Source organism: Camelus dromedarius, chromosome 9 (genome assembly GCF_036321535.1).
Source record: "Camelus dromedarius isolate mCamDro1 chromosome 9, mCamDro1.pat, whole genome shotgun sequence".
Lineage (NCBI taxonomy): Eukaryota > Metazoa > Chordata > Mammalia > Artiodactyla > Camelidae > Camelus > Camelus dromedarius.
This window is the reverse complement of record NC_087444.1, coordinates 36,883,595-36,901,036: the sequence shown is the minus strand read 5'-3', so window position 1 is coordinate 36,901,036 and position 17,442 is coordinate 36,883,595. Positions and strand designations below refer to the sequence as shown.

The following is a 17,442-nucleotide window of genomic DNA, read 5'->3' as shown; positions in this document are numbered from 1 at the left end:
AAAAGATACTAAATACTTGAAGATGATTCTTAAAAAAGCAAACTCTAGATGGCTGTCTACCTTATATCAATCCTTGCTTAATTATGCCTTAGATTAATTTTCAGCCTATTAAAAAGTCTCAGTAGCTCCTATGGTTGATACTAGCTTTACCAGTGTTAAATTAAGTATGGGGGTTCTTTAAATAGAAATAAGCTGAAAAAGGTGGTACCATCTAACTTATGTGCTAAGCTATCTAAAAGAAAATACAATATTTCACTGCTTGGTGTGTCCTTTACCATCTAAGGACACTTTGTCTTTTCATCATGTCTCCTTACCTGCTCCAGAGCAACTCTTGGAATCTCTTTGTATTGTGGCTATTTTAAAATAGGCTTAAATCTGGACCTTTACTTTAAGGTCTGTTTCCCTAGTTTGCAAGGATGGACTTGCTTACTGTTGGGAAAGTATTTTGAACCCCTCTGATCTAGTAAACTCATGTCTGAATACACATTGGCTCCCTTGTCCTATCTTTCAAACTTTTTTTAGATACAGGAAGTGGCAAGAAGAGAGAAGCCAAGTGACAATCACCAAGAAGATGGTAAATATTTTGTTCACAGTATTTTTCTCTATACTAATCAGAGAAATCTAGATGTGAGGGTATTTGGGAGAAGATGGAGATGTCTGGGGCATATAGTCCTGGAGCACTACATGATAAATTCTTTTCTGCTTGCAGAGTGGCTGCCCTGGATGCTTTGTGACCTGTGAGGCCTTTCTGGTTGAAGAGTGGATATTCTGACTTCCTTTGTTCTTAACTTTTTTGTATTGACTGACCAGTCCTTGTTTCTTTTTCTTACCTTTCTTGCCTTCTTTTGGATTTATTATGTTTTTATTCATCCATTTTTTCTTTCTGTTTCTATACTTTTGGTATTATTCCCAAAACTATAATATGTGTCCTTAACTTATTCAACTTTAAAATTAATCAATACCTTAACTCTTCTCTTGGATAATTCAAAGAACTTGAAGTACTTTACTCCTTTTAATCCCTCCTGATTTATGTATCTTTATTATTATGGATTTTAATTCTCTCTATATTTTTTAAAAAAACTCACAAGATACAATGTTCATTTGAATTTGTCCATGTATTTATCACTTTGCTCTTTACTTCTTTTTTTTTTATCTCAGACTTCCCTTCTGAAATAATTTTCCTCTAGCCTATTGTACATTTTTTAGAATTTCCTTTAGTGTGGGACTGCTGGTGATGAACTCTTTCAGTTTTTGTTTGTCTGAAAATGCCCCTGCTTCGCTATTATTCTTTTTTTTTTTTCACTATTATTCTTAAAGGAAATTTTGGCTAGGTATAAATTTCTATGTTGGCAGTTATTTCTTTCAAAATATTGAAAGTATTCCACTGTCTTCTATCTTCTGTTCTTGCCTTTGAGAAATCAGCTAGAAGGTTGTCACTTCTGCAAGGATAATCTCTTTCTTACCCTCTGGCTGCTCTCAAGATTTTTGAATTATCTTTGATTTTCTGCAATTTCACTATGATGTGTGGACTTGTTTTTATTTATCCTGTTTGATATTTATTACACTTGAATCTGTGAATTGTATCTCATTAGTTCTGGAAAGTGCTTTAAAAATTGTGTACCATTTTTTCTCTCTTGTCCTTCTGGAACTCTTGATTGAGTCAATGTATGTCAGAGACTTTAACTTTGTCCTCTTTGTCTTTTATTCTTTTATATTTTTCATCTTTTTTTTTTTTTGGTTTGATTTGCATTCTAGATAATTCCTTCTGACCCATCTTTAAATTTACTAACATTCTTTTCAGCTGTGTCTAATCAGCTGTTACATTTGCCTGTTGAATTCTTAATTTCAATAGTTTTATAAGTTTACTTTGATTCTTTCTCAAATCTGTTGGGTCACTTTTTATAAGCAGAAAATTTCCAGCTCTTTTTTATTTCTTTAAATATAATAAAAATAGCTGTCATATAGGCTGCATCTATTAACTGCATAATCTGAGGTTTTGTGTGTCTGTATTGTCTGGTTTTTTCTACTCATTCTCACCTGTATTGTCTCATTTCCTTTTTTGTTTGTTTTGGCTATTTGCTGGGTCTTGTATTTTAAAAACTACTTGTTGGAATGATTTAAAGTCTTATATGAAGGTATATTTTCAGATCAGATTTTCATTTGCTTCTACCAGGTGCCTAGGGCACTATCAGTTGGGGATCACCTTAATCTAAGTTCAAGGCTTGAGGCTTCCTGGACCACCCAGATGATACACAACAGCATTACCAGTGTATAAGGGAAGGGCTGGTTTATAGTTTACCCTACTCTGAAGATTGTATCCTGCTTAGGGGTCCATCATCTTAATGTGTGTGTGTATGGGGTGGAGGGCTGAGGGGAATGGATCCTGAACTTGGACTTCTATACCTTTCACCCTAAAACTCCTTAGGGTAAAAGTGACTTTTAAGTGCTAGACTCACCTGTATGAATTCTTGCTGTTTCCTAGATTTTGGCCTAGAAATTCCTCACTAGCTTGTTAGCTCTTTGATGCTTTTAAGAACTTATATCATCCCATTTTTTAAATATCTTCAACAAGAGGGGTAGTCTGAAATATCTAATCTCATTACTTGTTCTTAGATTCTTTTTGTTACAAAAAGATATTGTTCTAAAACCTTTCCCCCACTGTATATATTGGCTCTTGGTTAAAATACCGATATTCTTAACAGGTCCTATAGAGATAGAAGATACTTGATTACACTTTTTAAAGTTAATGCGACTAACTCAGATATAGTATTTTTTGTTTCCTAAGGAAGCTCTTCAAGCATATGAATCTCTGAAAGCCCCAAAGAGCACAAAGACTTCTCTTTTTGTCTGGCGCTCTACATGTCCCACTCTGAGGCTTTTTGGAGATGACAGATACAGCTGTCTGAGAGAAATGCTTTATAGCTGGATTAGGGTTTTCATAGGTTTTGCATTTCCTACCATTTAATTGGCTTAGGATAGTGGTTCCCAATGTGTGAACCTAGATCCTCTAGGTGGGGTAGGAGTGGGATTAGCTTTATTGTGAGAAGACTGAAATCATAGACCTACCAACTATTGTCTATACACTGGATATGTAAGACCACAACTCTTATCATGTGGGGGTGCACCAAAATAGTGAAAATAATGTATAGAAAACTCTGACACTACAGTTTTAGAAGGAAATTCCTAGGGGATTAAGTTGACATGAAATTTATCTCCAGAATGTCACAGATTCTTTACTGTTTATACAGTGCCCAAGCATGTTTTGTTGTTGTTCCATGCAGGAGTCCTTTCATCACTTTATGCTACCCTTTATCAAAATTATAAATCATCTCTTCCTAAGAATTTTTTATGGTAGACAAAGATATACTCAGTGAATGGGGGTACCCTAAGAAGAATTCTCATTGTATTTTGTTTCTCCCCGCCTTGGTGATGTTTAGAATTCAGACACTACTCGCCTCATCAGTCTACAGTTCGATCCCCAGAGAAGATGGTTAGAGAAGGGTACCGAATATCTTTTTTGGACAGTAAGTCTTCAGGTTCTTCTCCAGAAAAGGACATGATACCAAAACCTGATACTTACCAGCTTACCCATGATGTCTCAGTGGGTAAACGACTGGATGTTGGTGATTCTAGCCAAATTCATCCCTATCAGTTACCTTCAGATGTTTGTCTAGAAAATTATGATAGTCATTCTCAAAATCTATCCCTGCATGGAAGTCTTGGTAAAAGGCCTCAGAGAAGCAAGAACTACCAAGAATATAGCACAAAGCCTTCAAATAACGTGAAGGCCACCACATCCCATTCCTGTGGAGACTTACTGACTTCTCTGTCAAACCCTGACTCCAGCACTGGAAGGCTTTTGAAGCTTAGTTCAGGTAATAGCTTCTTTTCGGTTCATAGGTTTCTTTTATAGGCACGAAGATTGAAGTATAACTGGAAATTTTGGAATTAACATTTCTTAAATTGCATTAGCATTTCTTATATTGTAGTTCATGGTCACTAGTGGTCCATAGAACCTCCAGAAATCTGCAGGGTATGAGTTTAACATGATAGATATGTTAGAGAAAATTTGTAGAAATGCAGACTTCATAACTATATGTTATTTTAGTTAAACAGCATCCTGAGACATATTTCTAGTAACATCTAGTCTTCTCTGGCCACAGTCACTTCTGTTCTGAGTTACTTTTTCAGAAGAAGCTAGTTTCAGGGTAAGTGTTGGAGACCACTCCACTTCAGTTATTTATTTATTTATTCAGCAAAATATACTGAATACCTACTGTGTGCCAGATACTATTCTAGCTCTGCAAACAAAAATAAAGTTCCATGTATATTTTACTATAATAAAAAAGGTCCCTACTTTCATGGAACTTCTATTCTAAAGGGATAAGACAGATTAAAAAAACAAGTTATAAATATATATCAGCTTATGATAAGTGTTGTGAAGAAAAATAATATAAGGGTATAGAGAGTAATATGGAGGAGGTGCTGTTTCGGAGAGAATGGTCAGGGAAAGCTTCTCTGATTAGATGCCATAAAAGTAGAGACTTGAATGAAGTGAGAGTGTGAGCTGTGTAGATAACCGGGGAAAGAACATTTTAGACAGTGGAAATGGTAAGTGCAAAGTTCCTGAGGCTGGGACATGCTTGGCATTTCAAGTAACAGTGAGGAGGACAGAGCTCATGCAGCAGAGTGAGCAAGGTGAAATGTATAGATAAATTCAGGTAGCCAGACATTTATTCTGGGTCAGATCAGAAGCTGTTGGAGAGTTTGTAGCAGAGGAGTGACATGATCTTAGTTGAAAATATGCTGGCTGCTGGGTTGAGAATAGACAATGGGGAGGAAAGATAGAAAAAATAGATAGAATACAGATAAGAAATGACGGTAGCTTGGACTAGAGAGATAGCAGTGGAGGGGGTGATAAATAGTCAGATTCTGAATATGTTCTGAAGATAACACTCCATGATTTGTTGGTGGATTGAGGGTGAAGTGTGAGAGAAAGGAGGTCAAGGATGATTCCTAAATTTCAAGTCTGAATAAATGGAAGAATGGAGTTACCATTTTCTCAAGTGGAAAAGAGTGTGAGGAACAGGCTTTAGGGTAGATATCAAGAACTGATCTTAGACATCTTAAGTTTGAGTTGCCTATTAAAACTTCTCAGAGATGCCAATTTGATAATTAGAGACATTAGTCTGGAGTTCAGGGAAGAAGGTAGGCCTGGGAATTAAAAGTGTATAAATGGCATTAAAACTGAGACTGGATGAAATCTCCCCTAGGGAGTGAATATAGATAGAAAGGAAATCCAAGGACTAATCTGAGCCCTCCAACAATTAGAAATCTAGTAGATGAAGACAAAACTATCACGGAGAGCAAGAAAGAGGCAGCTAGTAAGGGAGGAGAAAAAAAGCCAAGAGACAGTGGTTTCTTGGAAGCCAAGTGAACAATATGTTTCAAGAAGGGAGTGATAAATACAGCATCAGATGTCTTTAACACTTCTGGGACAGAGTAGTGATCATGGTACTTGGCAACACAGTGAGCAGGTTCAGGAGACGTGTGGTTAATAAAAGCCTTGCTGAGGTGAGTTCAAGAAAGATTTGAAGGAGAAGCAATAGAGGTACTGAATATATACAACCCCTTCAAGGAGTTCTGCAGTGAAGAGAAGCAAAGAAATGGAACTATAGCTGGAAGAGGGGATGGAATCAAGGAGATCATGGTGGAAATGATCCAGTAGAGGGAAAATTGATGATTCAGGATAGAAAAGGGAAAATTACAGGGAAAAAAAATTGAGGGTTAATCAAGAGGAGAAGGAATCCAGTCTACCAGTGGAGAGGTTGACCTTAGATAGAAGCACAGACAGCTGATCTGGTACAACAAGAAGGAAAACAGAGAATTTACAGATACAAATACAGATGGAATTGGTAGATTTAGTGGCAGTATCATGTAAATGTTTTCTTTGATTGCCTCTGTTTTGCTCAGGGAAATAAAGAGATCGGCACCCGAGAGTGAGGAGGGAGAAGAAGATGTTGGAAGTTAGGGAAGAGAGATATGAAATAGTGATCTCAAAGAATAGAAGAGTAAATTGATAGGAGTAATGTATTAGGATAGCTGGGCCCAGTTAAGATACTGGTTATGAATTTAAAGTGAAGATAGTAAAAGAGATAGCATGTTGTTCTCCAGCTACTTCCCACCGCTCTGGTGTAGGCTTAGAGTATGTAGACAGTTGGATTTAACCAGAGTTGGGGTTTTGTTAGGTGGAGGGAGAGACAAAGTATCCAGAGAGTTGAGGGTATATATACTAGGGAGAGGTTATTATGACCCTTGGACTCCAGGCAGGGCAAGGATAGAAGTGAGACATAAGAGAGTTGAAGGGCAGGTTCATCTCCTGGCCTATTTCCTTCACAGATCTGTATGCCACAACCCATTTCAACAGTGACCCTGCTCTGCTGGTCAATGTAGAGCAACAATTATCTACCAGCCTTGGTGATGTAACACCAGCACATGGTTCTTTCCCAAACAACTCTGTCCTGGGAGACTCTCTGCGAACACTGCTATTTCCTACTGGGACTTCAGAAAACAAAGAGAGTTTGACCAAGAGGTCATTAAGCCCATCAAGGAGAGGATTCAAACGGAAGGACAATATCCTTGCCACCCTGAATCCAAAGCATGGTTTCAGAAATGTTACAGGCAATGAGGCAAGTGTTGGCTTGTTTGTGCTTGTGCAAAAACACATCAGATATGAGACCACAATGGGGTTCTGTTTTGGATGTGGTGGTTCTGATCAAGAGCAGTGGAAATTCAAAGGGATTTTTAGAAGTCAGTGGATAATACTGCCAGGCCAAAGCCTGTGATTCTTCTGCTCTTAAGCAAGTCATTCTCCTTCTGCCACATTTCCTCATTTCTGCCTCAGGGAGCCCCTAATTTACTTCCAGAGCATAAACATGGTGGGCAAGTACTTTGATAGTAAGAGGTCGCAGATAGAGTTTACCACAGGAAGAAATGTAGAAGTTGCCAGGGGCTCAGGATTGACCGAAGAGTGATCTCTGTGGCATTGATGTTTATACTGTTACCGTGTTTACATATTTGCTTTGGCCACAAATGACTGACTTGCTTGGGGTGTTTCTTCTAAAAGCATTGCTTTTCTGTTAAGAAATTAAAATTATTACAATTTTTTTCCCAAAGTAGCAGCAAGCAGAAGATGAACTAGATTATCCAAGGGATTTTTAGCTGAGTGTTGGTTCAGAGAATGAACAACAAATCAAGAACCATTCCCACATATACAACTCATTTTATAAAATTGTAGTATAATAGTGTTATACAATAGAACTTCATTATTATTCAGTTCTTACACAGTAACTAAGTTTTGTCACTGCTTTTGCATACATCCCTTCATGGAGAATGCCTTCCACTCTCCTCTTATCTGTTTGAATATTAATTTTTCTCCAGGTCCTACTTTCATCATGAAGCTTTCTCATTAGTTAAAGGAATCATAGCTCTCAGGGCATTCTCTTCCCTTGAGCCCATAATTGTTTGTCATATAAATCATTTACCATTTAATCATTTACTGCCTGTATGACAGAAACATTATGCTGTACACCAGAAATTGATACGACATTGTAAACTGACCATACTTCAATTTAAAAAAAAAAAAAGCAGAAAAAAAATCATTTACTGCCTTCTGAGAAAACAGGGGATTTGGTCAAAAACAACTGTTTTCTACTCACTTATTTTTCAGTTGTCGGAAATCTTTTTGCACATTGGCATGGATTTATAAAGGTTTGTTTTGTTTTGGTTTGATTTTTGGTTTTTTGGTTGTTTATTTTTTTACCCTTTAAATACTTCCTATTCTGTTTTCAAGATTTGGAGGTGGTTATAATTTTTGTGCACCATAGAGGGCAGTCTTGTAATACTTTTTGACTTTTTGGTCCCTTTTTGTTTTCCCTTTTCAGCCACTATTTTTACAGACAAGAGCACTGGGTGTTAATGTTTTTAAGGTGAAGGTACAGCATCACTTAGGATATTTGGGTGCTATATTAATAAGATATGTTCTAGGAAATTTTTTCACCTCTATTTCATGTTGTATTGTTAAAACAGCAATTAAAATATCAATGCACTATTCTGGATTGTCTTAAAAATTCCCATTTCTTTTTTCCTGTTAGATACTATATTTCTTTATATGAAAAGTTATAAAAGAGCTGCTTGAATATAAATATAAAAGAAATACACTGTCAAGTTTGTAGAAAGGTATAAGTCAGAAAATTGCTAAAAAAAAAAAGCATTTTTAAAGTTATAAAAAATAATCCCATGACACACAAAATTAAACCAAACATGCATTTGTGATTAGAAAATTTATTTTTGACCAACTGACTTTAGAATCATAGACAAATTTTAAAAATTAATTAAATTAATTAATTTTTTAAATTAATTTTTAAAATCGGGGTATTAGAAATTGAACCCAGGACGTCATGCATGCTAAGCATATGATCTACCACTGACCTATATGCAGCCCCCTAAAAGTTATTTTTTCAAAAACCATGAGGCATAATTTGCTGAAAATTAAGGCTCACTCATAAAAAATAATAAAATTATTCCAAAGTTCATAATAACCCCCAGTCTCACCACATTGTGACACATGAAAGAAAATGTGTAAAAACATATATAACTTTCTAAGTTGCTCCATGATACTTGTACAGAATTACCAATACATGAAAAGCCAATATTTGTTTTTAACAGGATCTTCTAAAGTGGGCTTGTGGTATAACCATACTTCCTATGACTTTTCTTCTTAATCAGTTGTTAACTTCTTAAAGGACCTCATCTTTTACTTCCTCATATGTTCATAGTCCTTATATAGAACTCTAAATGCACATTAATCAGTGTTTAGTACAGATCTGTTGAATAAATGTTAATCACACTTGTAATGCTTTTCCCTATTAATCAGAGGCCACATGTGTGACTCAAGTCATAAATATCACTGTCTGGTGTTCTGCTTCACTGTTGTCAGATATGACAGCATTAGCTAGTTAATCAGCTATAGTTTTTATATCAAAAGAGCCAAAGACTGAGAAAATAAATTGGTTGTTTTTGATATATATCAGCTTTATTGAAGTCCCTTGAGACCCTACAGAAAAGATTGGTAGATAGATATGAGGTATATGACTATATATTTAGTCATGTCTGAATGAATAAAAAACAATTGGGAATTTTACTGGACAGCTCTACCTATACATCTATATACATAATATTCTTACTGAATAAAAAGTATCTTTAGTACTGGGTCCAAAAATCATATTTCACATAACATTAAAAATGTTATAGGACATTCATGGGGAAGGTACAGCTAAATGGGAGAGCACATGCTTAGCATGCACAAGGTCCTGGGTTCAATCCCCAGTACCTCCATAAAAATAAATAAATAAAAACCTAATTATTTCTCCCCCCTAAAAAAAGACTGAGAAGGAAAGAAAGAAAGAAAGAAAGAAAGAAAGAAAGAAAGAAAGAAAGAAAGAAAGAAAGAAAGAAAGAAAGAAAGAAAGAAAGAAAGAAAGAAAGAAAGAAAGAAAGAGAAATAAGAGTTTTAAAAAATAAAATGTTATAGGACATTTTTATTATCTATTAATACAATAAATATAAGTTTATGAGTGTATAACTTTTAAGTTACTCCCGATTTTATGTATGATATATAATACTTTAAAAAACGTTCTGTAGTTTAACCTTCCATATTATGTAACATAATACCTCGAGCCATAGACATAGGTGTTAAAACATTTTTTGTTTTCTTCTGAAAATCTACAGAAAATTATGATAGAGGATACTATTACCTTGGAAATTATCCTTATATTATTGTATTTGCCTTGGACATAAATAATATTCTATTCAAATCCAAACTAAAAGATGAAACCAACTCTCTCTTTTTCTTAATGTTAACACTTTAATTTTAAATGTTTGGACTCTTACTTCCCTTATTGTGTAAGAATGACAAATGGTTGTTGTTGTTTTTTCTTTTTTTTCTTGAGCCTCTCTCTAGTGACCTGGGCAGTTTGCATGATTTGCCTGGAAACCACAGCCCCCCAGTCTCTGCCAGAACCTCCCATGTGGCTACTGTCCTCAGACAGCTCCTGGAGCTTGTGGATAAGCACTGGAATGGCTCCGGGTCCCTACTTCTCAACAAGAAGTTTCTTGGTGAGTGCATGCTCAGTTCCTGGAGAAGGGCTTGGATCTTGCTTTTGCTCTGTGTTCCAATAAAAAGCTCACTCAGCCTCCTTAACTTGCAGGGGAAATTGTTCTCATGATCACTTACCAATATTTCTCAGCAACACAAGTCTGCATTTTTCTCATAATTTTCTTCCCTGTTTGTTTTTATCAGCACTCTTCTCTCATGTACCAATTGTCTTGTCCCTCCTGTGACTTGTTTTTTGGTAGTCTTTGAGTAATATATAGAGTGATGAGATGTCAAATAAAGCATGGTCGTGTTAATGAATACAAAAGGATTTTATGATTCTTAGGAAAGTGCCAATAGTAAATGCAACAGAAATTGGGTTTGATCATCAGAGTTCTGAGAAGCCCGTTGAAACATTATGATTTGAAAAACTCAAATAACTAAATGACCTGGACTCTTTTTAGCACTTCTTTTTTAGGAACTTGGGGGAAAACAGTTTTGCAAATATTTCCCCCATGTGTTTATTTGTTGTGTAATGAAAGAAGAATTCAAGGAGCTTGTGGTGGTGGTAACGTTTAAGTAAAAACTGGAAACTAAAGTTGTTTGGGCTTAACTTTTTTTTTTTTTTTTTAATTTCTAAAGGGACATGCAGGAGAAGTATTAGCCCAGTTAATTTCCTTCCCACATTGATCCTTTGCTCTTGTTTTGTAGGAAGTTATCCCCAGGAGCCACTCATCAGTGATCAGAGAATAGCATAGAGTATGCATTCATGAGGGTCTGCTGTTGTTTCTCCATAGATGTGGGACATAATTTTTTATCTCCATCATGAAAAGCCTCTTGCAGCCATTTAATCAATTCTTGTAAAAAGGGGATATTAGATTAACCCTTTTTGTCCTACAGAGCTCGTAGTTATCAACTAGGAATTCTGTGCTTTGGCTTTTAAGATTGGCCCGTGTGCCCAACCTGAATTTTTGGCAGGTCCTGCCCGAGATCTGCTTCTGACTTTGGTAGTCCCTGCTCCTTCTCAGCAGTGGTGTCGCTCACAATCTGAAGACACATCAAAAGCCTTCCGCAGGAGGGAGATGGAACTGAAGGAGGCTGGGCAGCTGGTTCCTAATGACATGGTATGCTGCTTTCATCTTCCTTTCCTACTCTTCCTTTACTAGAAAAAGATGGGGCAGCAAGACTAGAACAGCTCTTTGCCATAAAGATCACCATCACCATGAACACCTAGATATTTATGAACCAAAATAGAGAAAATTCAGTCTGCACAAATCAGGATCACAAAATTTGCAGGGACAACTTGGAGGTTCTGCAAGGATGACTCCCTAGTCCTAGTCCTAATCCAAAAATTCTAAGGAAAGACTTGAAATGGACAAAGAAAAAAAGGACCCTAGAATGAAAACATTTAGGACCCTGTTCTTGAAGGTTATGTTTTGATTCCAATGAGGAAAGTTAGATGTCTCTGGGATTGTCTTTCCTCCCTTCTGATGGAGCAGAGGGCCCTAAATCAGGGGCTGTTCCTAGAGCAACAGGCTACTGGCTCTGTCTGGGAGAGAGAGAACTGACTCATATCCTTAGAGTTTTTTCCCCCTTTTCTTCACATAAGAGGATTTTCAGACATCACGTTCAGTTTCTAGAAACTTCAGATAGGGGACTCAGAATGCTGGCCACTTGTCAGAACAACCACTTGTTCTGTAAGAGTAGTGGATAACTCACAGGAAAGATTGCAGTTCTATGTGATAAATTTGCTGCGCTTGAGCTACTTTACCGGTGCATTAAAATTCTAGAGAGAAAGTCAGAGAGATGCTGACCTCCATTTGAGGTGGGAAGCCCCAAAAAAAGACCAGCAGGACCCCCAGGCAGGGCCACTACTCTCCTGACAGCACCATCTGGTTCCCTGGCCCAGCAGCTCTATCTCACTTTTTGCCTCTGAAACAGCTTACTTCTAGGAAAGTGGAACTTACCGCTAAAATTCTGTTGGTTCTCTAAGCTAACTCCTGATTGGTCCATTTGTAGTACTTCATGTGCATGGAACTCACTCCTGATTGGTTACTTCTTTCACTCCTGATTGGTCCATTTCCTTCACTCCTGATTGGTTATTTCTCTCCCTCCTGATAGGTCCATTTCTACAAAGCTTGTTGCTAATTAGTTAACTTTTGTTATACCTTATTTGCATATGATGTTGCAAAGTGTAAGCTGGCAGCCTATAAAAGCCTACGTAAACCTACAGACAGGGTCCAGAGCTTGGAGCGTTAACCCCTCTGGGCCTGCTGGCATAATAAACCTGAGTTCTCCAACTCTCTGAGTGCTGCTTGGTCTCTTGCCTGGATCTAGGTTGCTGTCACAACTGAGCTGTAACACTGAACTGTAACACACTTTTCTGCAACACATTCAGTTTATCACCAAACAGAGGAAAGATTCCTTCAGTTTTTTAAAAGCACTCGTTAGAATTTCAGATTCTTAATGTGTTTGTATTTTGCTTTTTTGGGGGGGGGGTGGAATTAATTAGGTTTGTTTATTTATTTATTTAAATAGAGGTACTGGGGATTGAACCCAGGACCTCATGCATGCTAAGCACGCACTCTCCTACTGAGCTATACCCTCCCCTCTGTATTTTGTTTTCTAACCTAAAGGAAAGTTTGAAGCAAAAACTGGTCAGAGTACTGGAAGAAAACCTCATTTTGTCAGAAAAAATCCAGCAATTGGAGGAAGGTGCTACCACCTCAATAGTGAGTGGGCACAAGTCCCACACTTCTGGTAAGTTCAGGAAAGCAACATGTGGTACATCCCAAGACAACTGTTTGTTTATAGATGACCCAGTTAATAATCTTCATCATCCAGAGCTCACATGGCTTCCTAAATGGAAACAATAATTTGCCTCAGAGAGTTGTAATGCAGGTAGCTTAACTTACCAGATGTAACTCTTTTATCAGTGTAAAGCATTTACAAATGTTATTATTGTCATTATTTTGGGGAATGACACTTATTTTTTCTGATTATAGCAGAAGATGGTGTTCTTTTCAAAAAACTTGAAAAGTATAAGGAAAATATAACCCCACTACCCAGCAGTAACTACCATTAGTGTTTTTGGTATATTTTCTTTCACCATACCTTTATACATATATATTTAACTCAGAATAAAAATTTATGTCTTGATTTTTTTAAAAATAATTTACATACAACAAAATGTACACATTTTAAGTTTGATGACATTGACATATATATATGCACTCATTTAGTTCCATTCAATGAAAATACAGAACATTTCTGTTACTCTAGAAAGTTCCTTCAGACCCTTGTGCAGTTTCCCCTACTCTCTACCCTAGGCAATCTGATTTCTACAATCTATGTTAATAGCATAGGCATGTCCTATAACATCACACGAATATATCATATTTATTTAGTCCTCTATATAGTTGTTTTTAATGTTAGCTATTAAAAATAAAGCTGACATTATAACATTGTAAATATTTCTAAGATTTCCAAACATTCAAAAGACTTGAAATAGAAGGAAAGACCCTAGAGTGAAAATGCTTCTCTAAGATTCTCTTTCTTCTCTTCTGATGGAGCTGAGCCCCAATATTTATGCTATGATAAATAGTGCAGCTGTTAACATCTATGTATATAGACCTTTGTTTACATTTTAGACCATTTTCCTAGGAGACATTCCTAGAAGTAGAATTAATAGGTTAAAAGATGTGGACATTTTTGAGGCTTTTGTTACACATTGCCAAATCATTTCCAAGAGAGGTGATTTCAGTTTACACTCACATTGACAAAAAGTATGTATTTGAATGCTGTTTCATTCCACCCTTGCCAACACTGGGTTATTTATTTAATTTTTTCTATTATAGCAAGTGAAAATATCCCATTGAAGTCTTGATTTGTACTACTTTATTATTGGTATAGTTTAGGTAGATAAAGTCTATCCTTGACATTAATAAACTACCTCAGCACCACTAAACAAACATTATGGGTATTTGGATTTATATAAGAAATTTGACTTAGAAGTCAACATTGAATTTCCAGAGTTGAATCGCATCACTATCTGATACTTATAAGTCTGAATAATCAAGAATCAGTCTCCACTTACCTATGCTGAAAATAAACAGGTGTTTGTTCACAAGATACCTCCTTTCAGTCAGCTATGAGGCCCAGTACTCTACTGTGGATTACTGGTGATAAATACAGCTGTTGTAGCCCCGATTTCCACCTTCCAGAAACTTGCTACTCAAAATGTGAGCCACAGAACATTAGCATCACCTGGGAGCTTGTTATAGAATATTTGCCCTCACCTCAGACATACCGAATCAGAATCTTCTTTTTTTAGCAAGATCTCCAGGTGATTTGTAAATTTATTAAAGTTTAAGAAGCACTGTTCTAGAAGATTAACTTGCTTAGGACCAGAGTTCCTGTACTTTTGCCTATCTTGTTGCAGGCAGTGGTATCATATTTGGAAAACTAAGTATGAATGTCTTGGCCACAAATCCAGTTTCTGCAAGCACTCATTGAGTTACTACTATGTGCCTGACACAGTTCTAGATGTTTTCACATAGTCCATATGGAGTGAAGGACATACATTCAGGAACTAAAATGGTGAATACAGAGAGACCTAATATTTGTTGATTGCACAGATGTCTCACTGATTCCTTACAACAGTGCTGTGGGGCAGGGTTACTACCTCTAGTGAAACTCAGAAAAGTGGACTAACATGCAGTATTAAGTGGTTGAATTTTAATTCAGATATGTCTGTTGCTAAACCCCATATTCTTGCCACCATATCTGCTGTCTCCAAGGGAAGGAATGGTGAATGGAATGTGGAGGTGGGTGTAGTGGAGCCCCCAGTTCTTCAAGATGTCCACCTTACCACCCAAGCTCTGTTCAAAGACTAGCTGCTTGGAATCCTGCTCACTCCCTGGCTACTGTAATCTTTGTAGATGATCTCCTGTGCAAAAACCAACAGCTGAACATGCAAGTGGCTTACCTGAACCAGGAGCTTGCCCAGCTGAGAAAGCTGGAGGAGACAGTGGCCCTTCTCCACGAAAGTCAGAGGTAGGATTGGGTCTATCTAGCTAGCTTCTGGAAGCAGATGTTTACTTCCTTTATCTCCTTTGTTTTACCTGGCAAATTAATATCTATATATTTTTCAAATTAACTCTGTCCTGTGTGTAAACCACCTATATCCAGACCAGTTAGCTCAGGGATCAAAATAATATTTTCCAGAACACACTAGGAACTACTAAATATCTTTGCTGGCACTGTTGGGTTACAATACCTCAATAATAAGTAGTTTCTCACGGGATCCAACAGGACCCTTGTTTGGGTCAGCTAGCTTTCCTTGTTTATAATGTACTCCTAAAATCAGCCATCTTGCTCTTCTGGAAAATGCATACCTGCTATTGGTCACAGAAGAGACATCAAGAACACTTAGAGAAAGTAATAGGGAAAGAATTCAGTCTATGTGTGCTCTTCAGAGGAGCTTAATAACATTAACCTCTTCAAACACCAGTACCCTCAGGAGGCAGGCTAGACAAATCAGAAGAGGCCTCAAGACTATTGGCACATTTACAGAAGCCCTTGAAATTCTGATTTGCCAAACACCTTTACTAGGACTTTCAATGAAACGTAAATATAAGAACTCCGTTCCCAAACCTTCAACCCCAAACTTCACTTCCTGATTTTCCCTGGACTAGCCTCATAGTCAGAGGACTTGGCCTAGGCTCATTCTGGCTGGCTTAAAAAAAAAAAAAAAAAACTTTTTATTATAATTATTTCAAATATATACAAAAGTAGAGTGACTAGCATAAATTCATGGTTCTCAAACTTGGATGTGTATCAGAATCACCTGAAAAACTTGTTGAGGAGCAGATTGCTGGTTCCACCCCAGAGTTTCTGATTCAGCAGATCTGGCCTGGGAACTGAGAATTTGCATTTCTAATAAGTTTCCAGGTGATGCTGTTGCTTCTGGCCTGGGGTCCACACTTTGAGAACATTAGGGTATATCTCTTTAGTGATGTACAAATTACTATATTTTAGAGTAACTTGAAATAATTCTTCTGTGTGTTATTAAACCATCAATTCAATATATGGGTTCAATTTGTTTTTGATTCATAGGGAATATTTTTATTATTTTGATTTAATCTTGTTTTACAATTATGTAAAACATATGTATTTATATGGTCCCAAAATCAGATCTATAAAATAAGATAAATTCAGACAAATCTATCTTCCTTACCTGTCTCCCCTATCCTTTCCTTCCCTCCCACTAGCCTTCCATTGCAGATTTGGGTGTGTATTTGTATTCCCCCTCTATTACATAAAAAGAGGCATAATGTTGTTTTAACATTTTACCTTAGAAATCATTTCACAGTGGTGTATAGAGTTAGTTCCCACTCTCATCTTTTTGTAGATGCATAGGACTCCATTGTGTACTTATTTAATTAGATGAACATCTAGGTTGACACTATTTTGCCATTACAAATAGTGCTGCAATGTATTGTATATGCATCTTTTTGCGGGGAGGGGAGCAGTCTCTGATACCCTCTAACTACGTGGTAATACAGAGTCCAAGAATACAGTCATGACTAGCACCATTAGTTTAATTGGAGAGACAGATAGATTAGAAGTAGAAATTAATATTTGGGGATAGAAATTGGAGGTCAGGCACCAGTCTCCCAGTGCCTCTACTTACCTCATCAGGAAAGTGCTTTGGAAAGAATAGAACAATCACTATATAAAATGTGAACTATGTTATTGCTGCAGTCAGTCTGGAACATAATCAAACAGAACTGTAATGAATAAACTGTAGGCCTGCTTTTAAAATAACCCACTCATAAATCGGAGAAGTCTTTCTATTTAAAGATGTTACTTCATTTTACATTTATCTTTAGCAAATGTTTCAGGTCTGAATGGCATCTACTTTGCTTTTATGACTTTGTGATCGTCTTTTCCCCCCATGCCTCAGATCCCTGGTGGTAACTAATGAGTATCTGCTGCAGCAGCTGAATAAAGAGCAAAAAGGTCATTCTGGGAAAGCACTTCTGCCTCCTGCGAAGAGTCATCATTTGGGGAGATCATCGCCCTTTGGGAAAAGCACGCTGTCTTCCTCCTCACCAGTGGCACATGATACGGGTCAGTATCTAATACAGAATGTTTCAGGCTCCGTCCCAGAGCCTAGTCTATGGAGCTAGCACTGAATACCTTCTTTGCAGCTTTCCTCTCAGCTCTGGGGGGTGCTCAGTATCATTGCCATTTGTATGGTGGTATTTTCTCACAAGATTAAGAAA

The 17,442-nt window shown here is 37.0% G+C and overlaps 1 protein-coding gene across 1 annotated transcript in view; it reads left to right on the top strand.

Moving 5' to 3' along the window:
• LRRC36 (leucine rich repeat containing 36) overlaps positions 1–17,442 on the top strand; it is a 46,019-nt gene extending 28,577 nt beyond the window's left edge. Inside the window, exons 7-14 of the mRNA XM_031458272.2 lie at positions 523–574; positions 3,438–3,875; positions 6,400–6,689; positions 10,011–10,176; positions 11,132–11,277; positions 12,790–12,913; positions 15,094–15,208; positions 17,121–17,442. Coding sequence (XP_031314132.1) covers positions 523–574; positions 3,438–3,875; positions 6,400–6,689; positions 10,011–10,176; positions 11,132–11,277; positions 12,790–12,913; positions 15,094–15,208; positions 17,121–17,346 — 1,557 coding nt within the window. The 3' untranslated portion in view covers positions 17,347–17,442. The remainder of the gene's footprint in view (positions 1–522; positions 575–3,437; positions 3,876–6,399; positions 6,690–10,010; positions 10,177–11,131; positions 11,278–12,789; positions 12,914–15,093; positions 15,209–17,120) is intronic.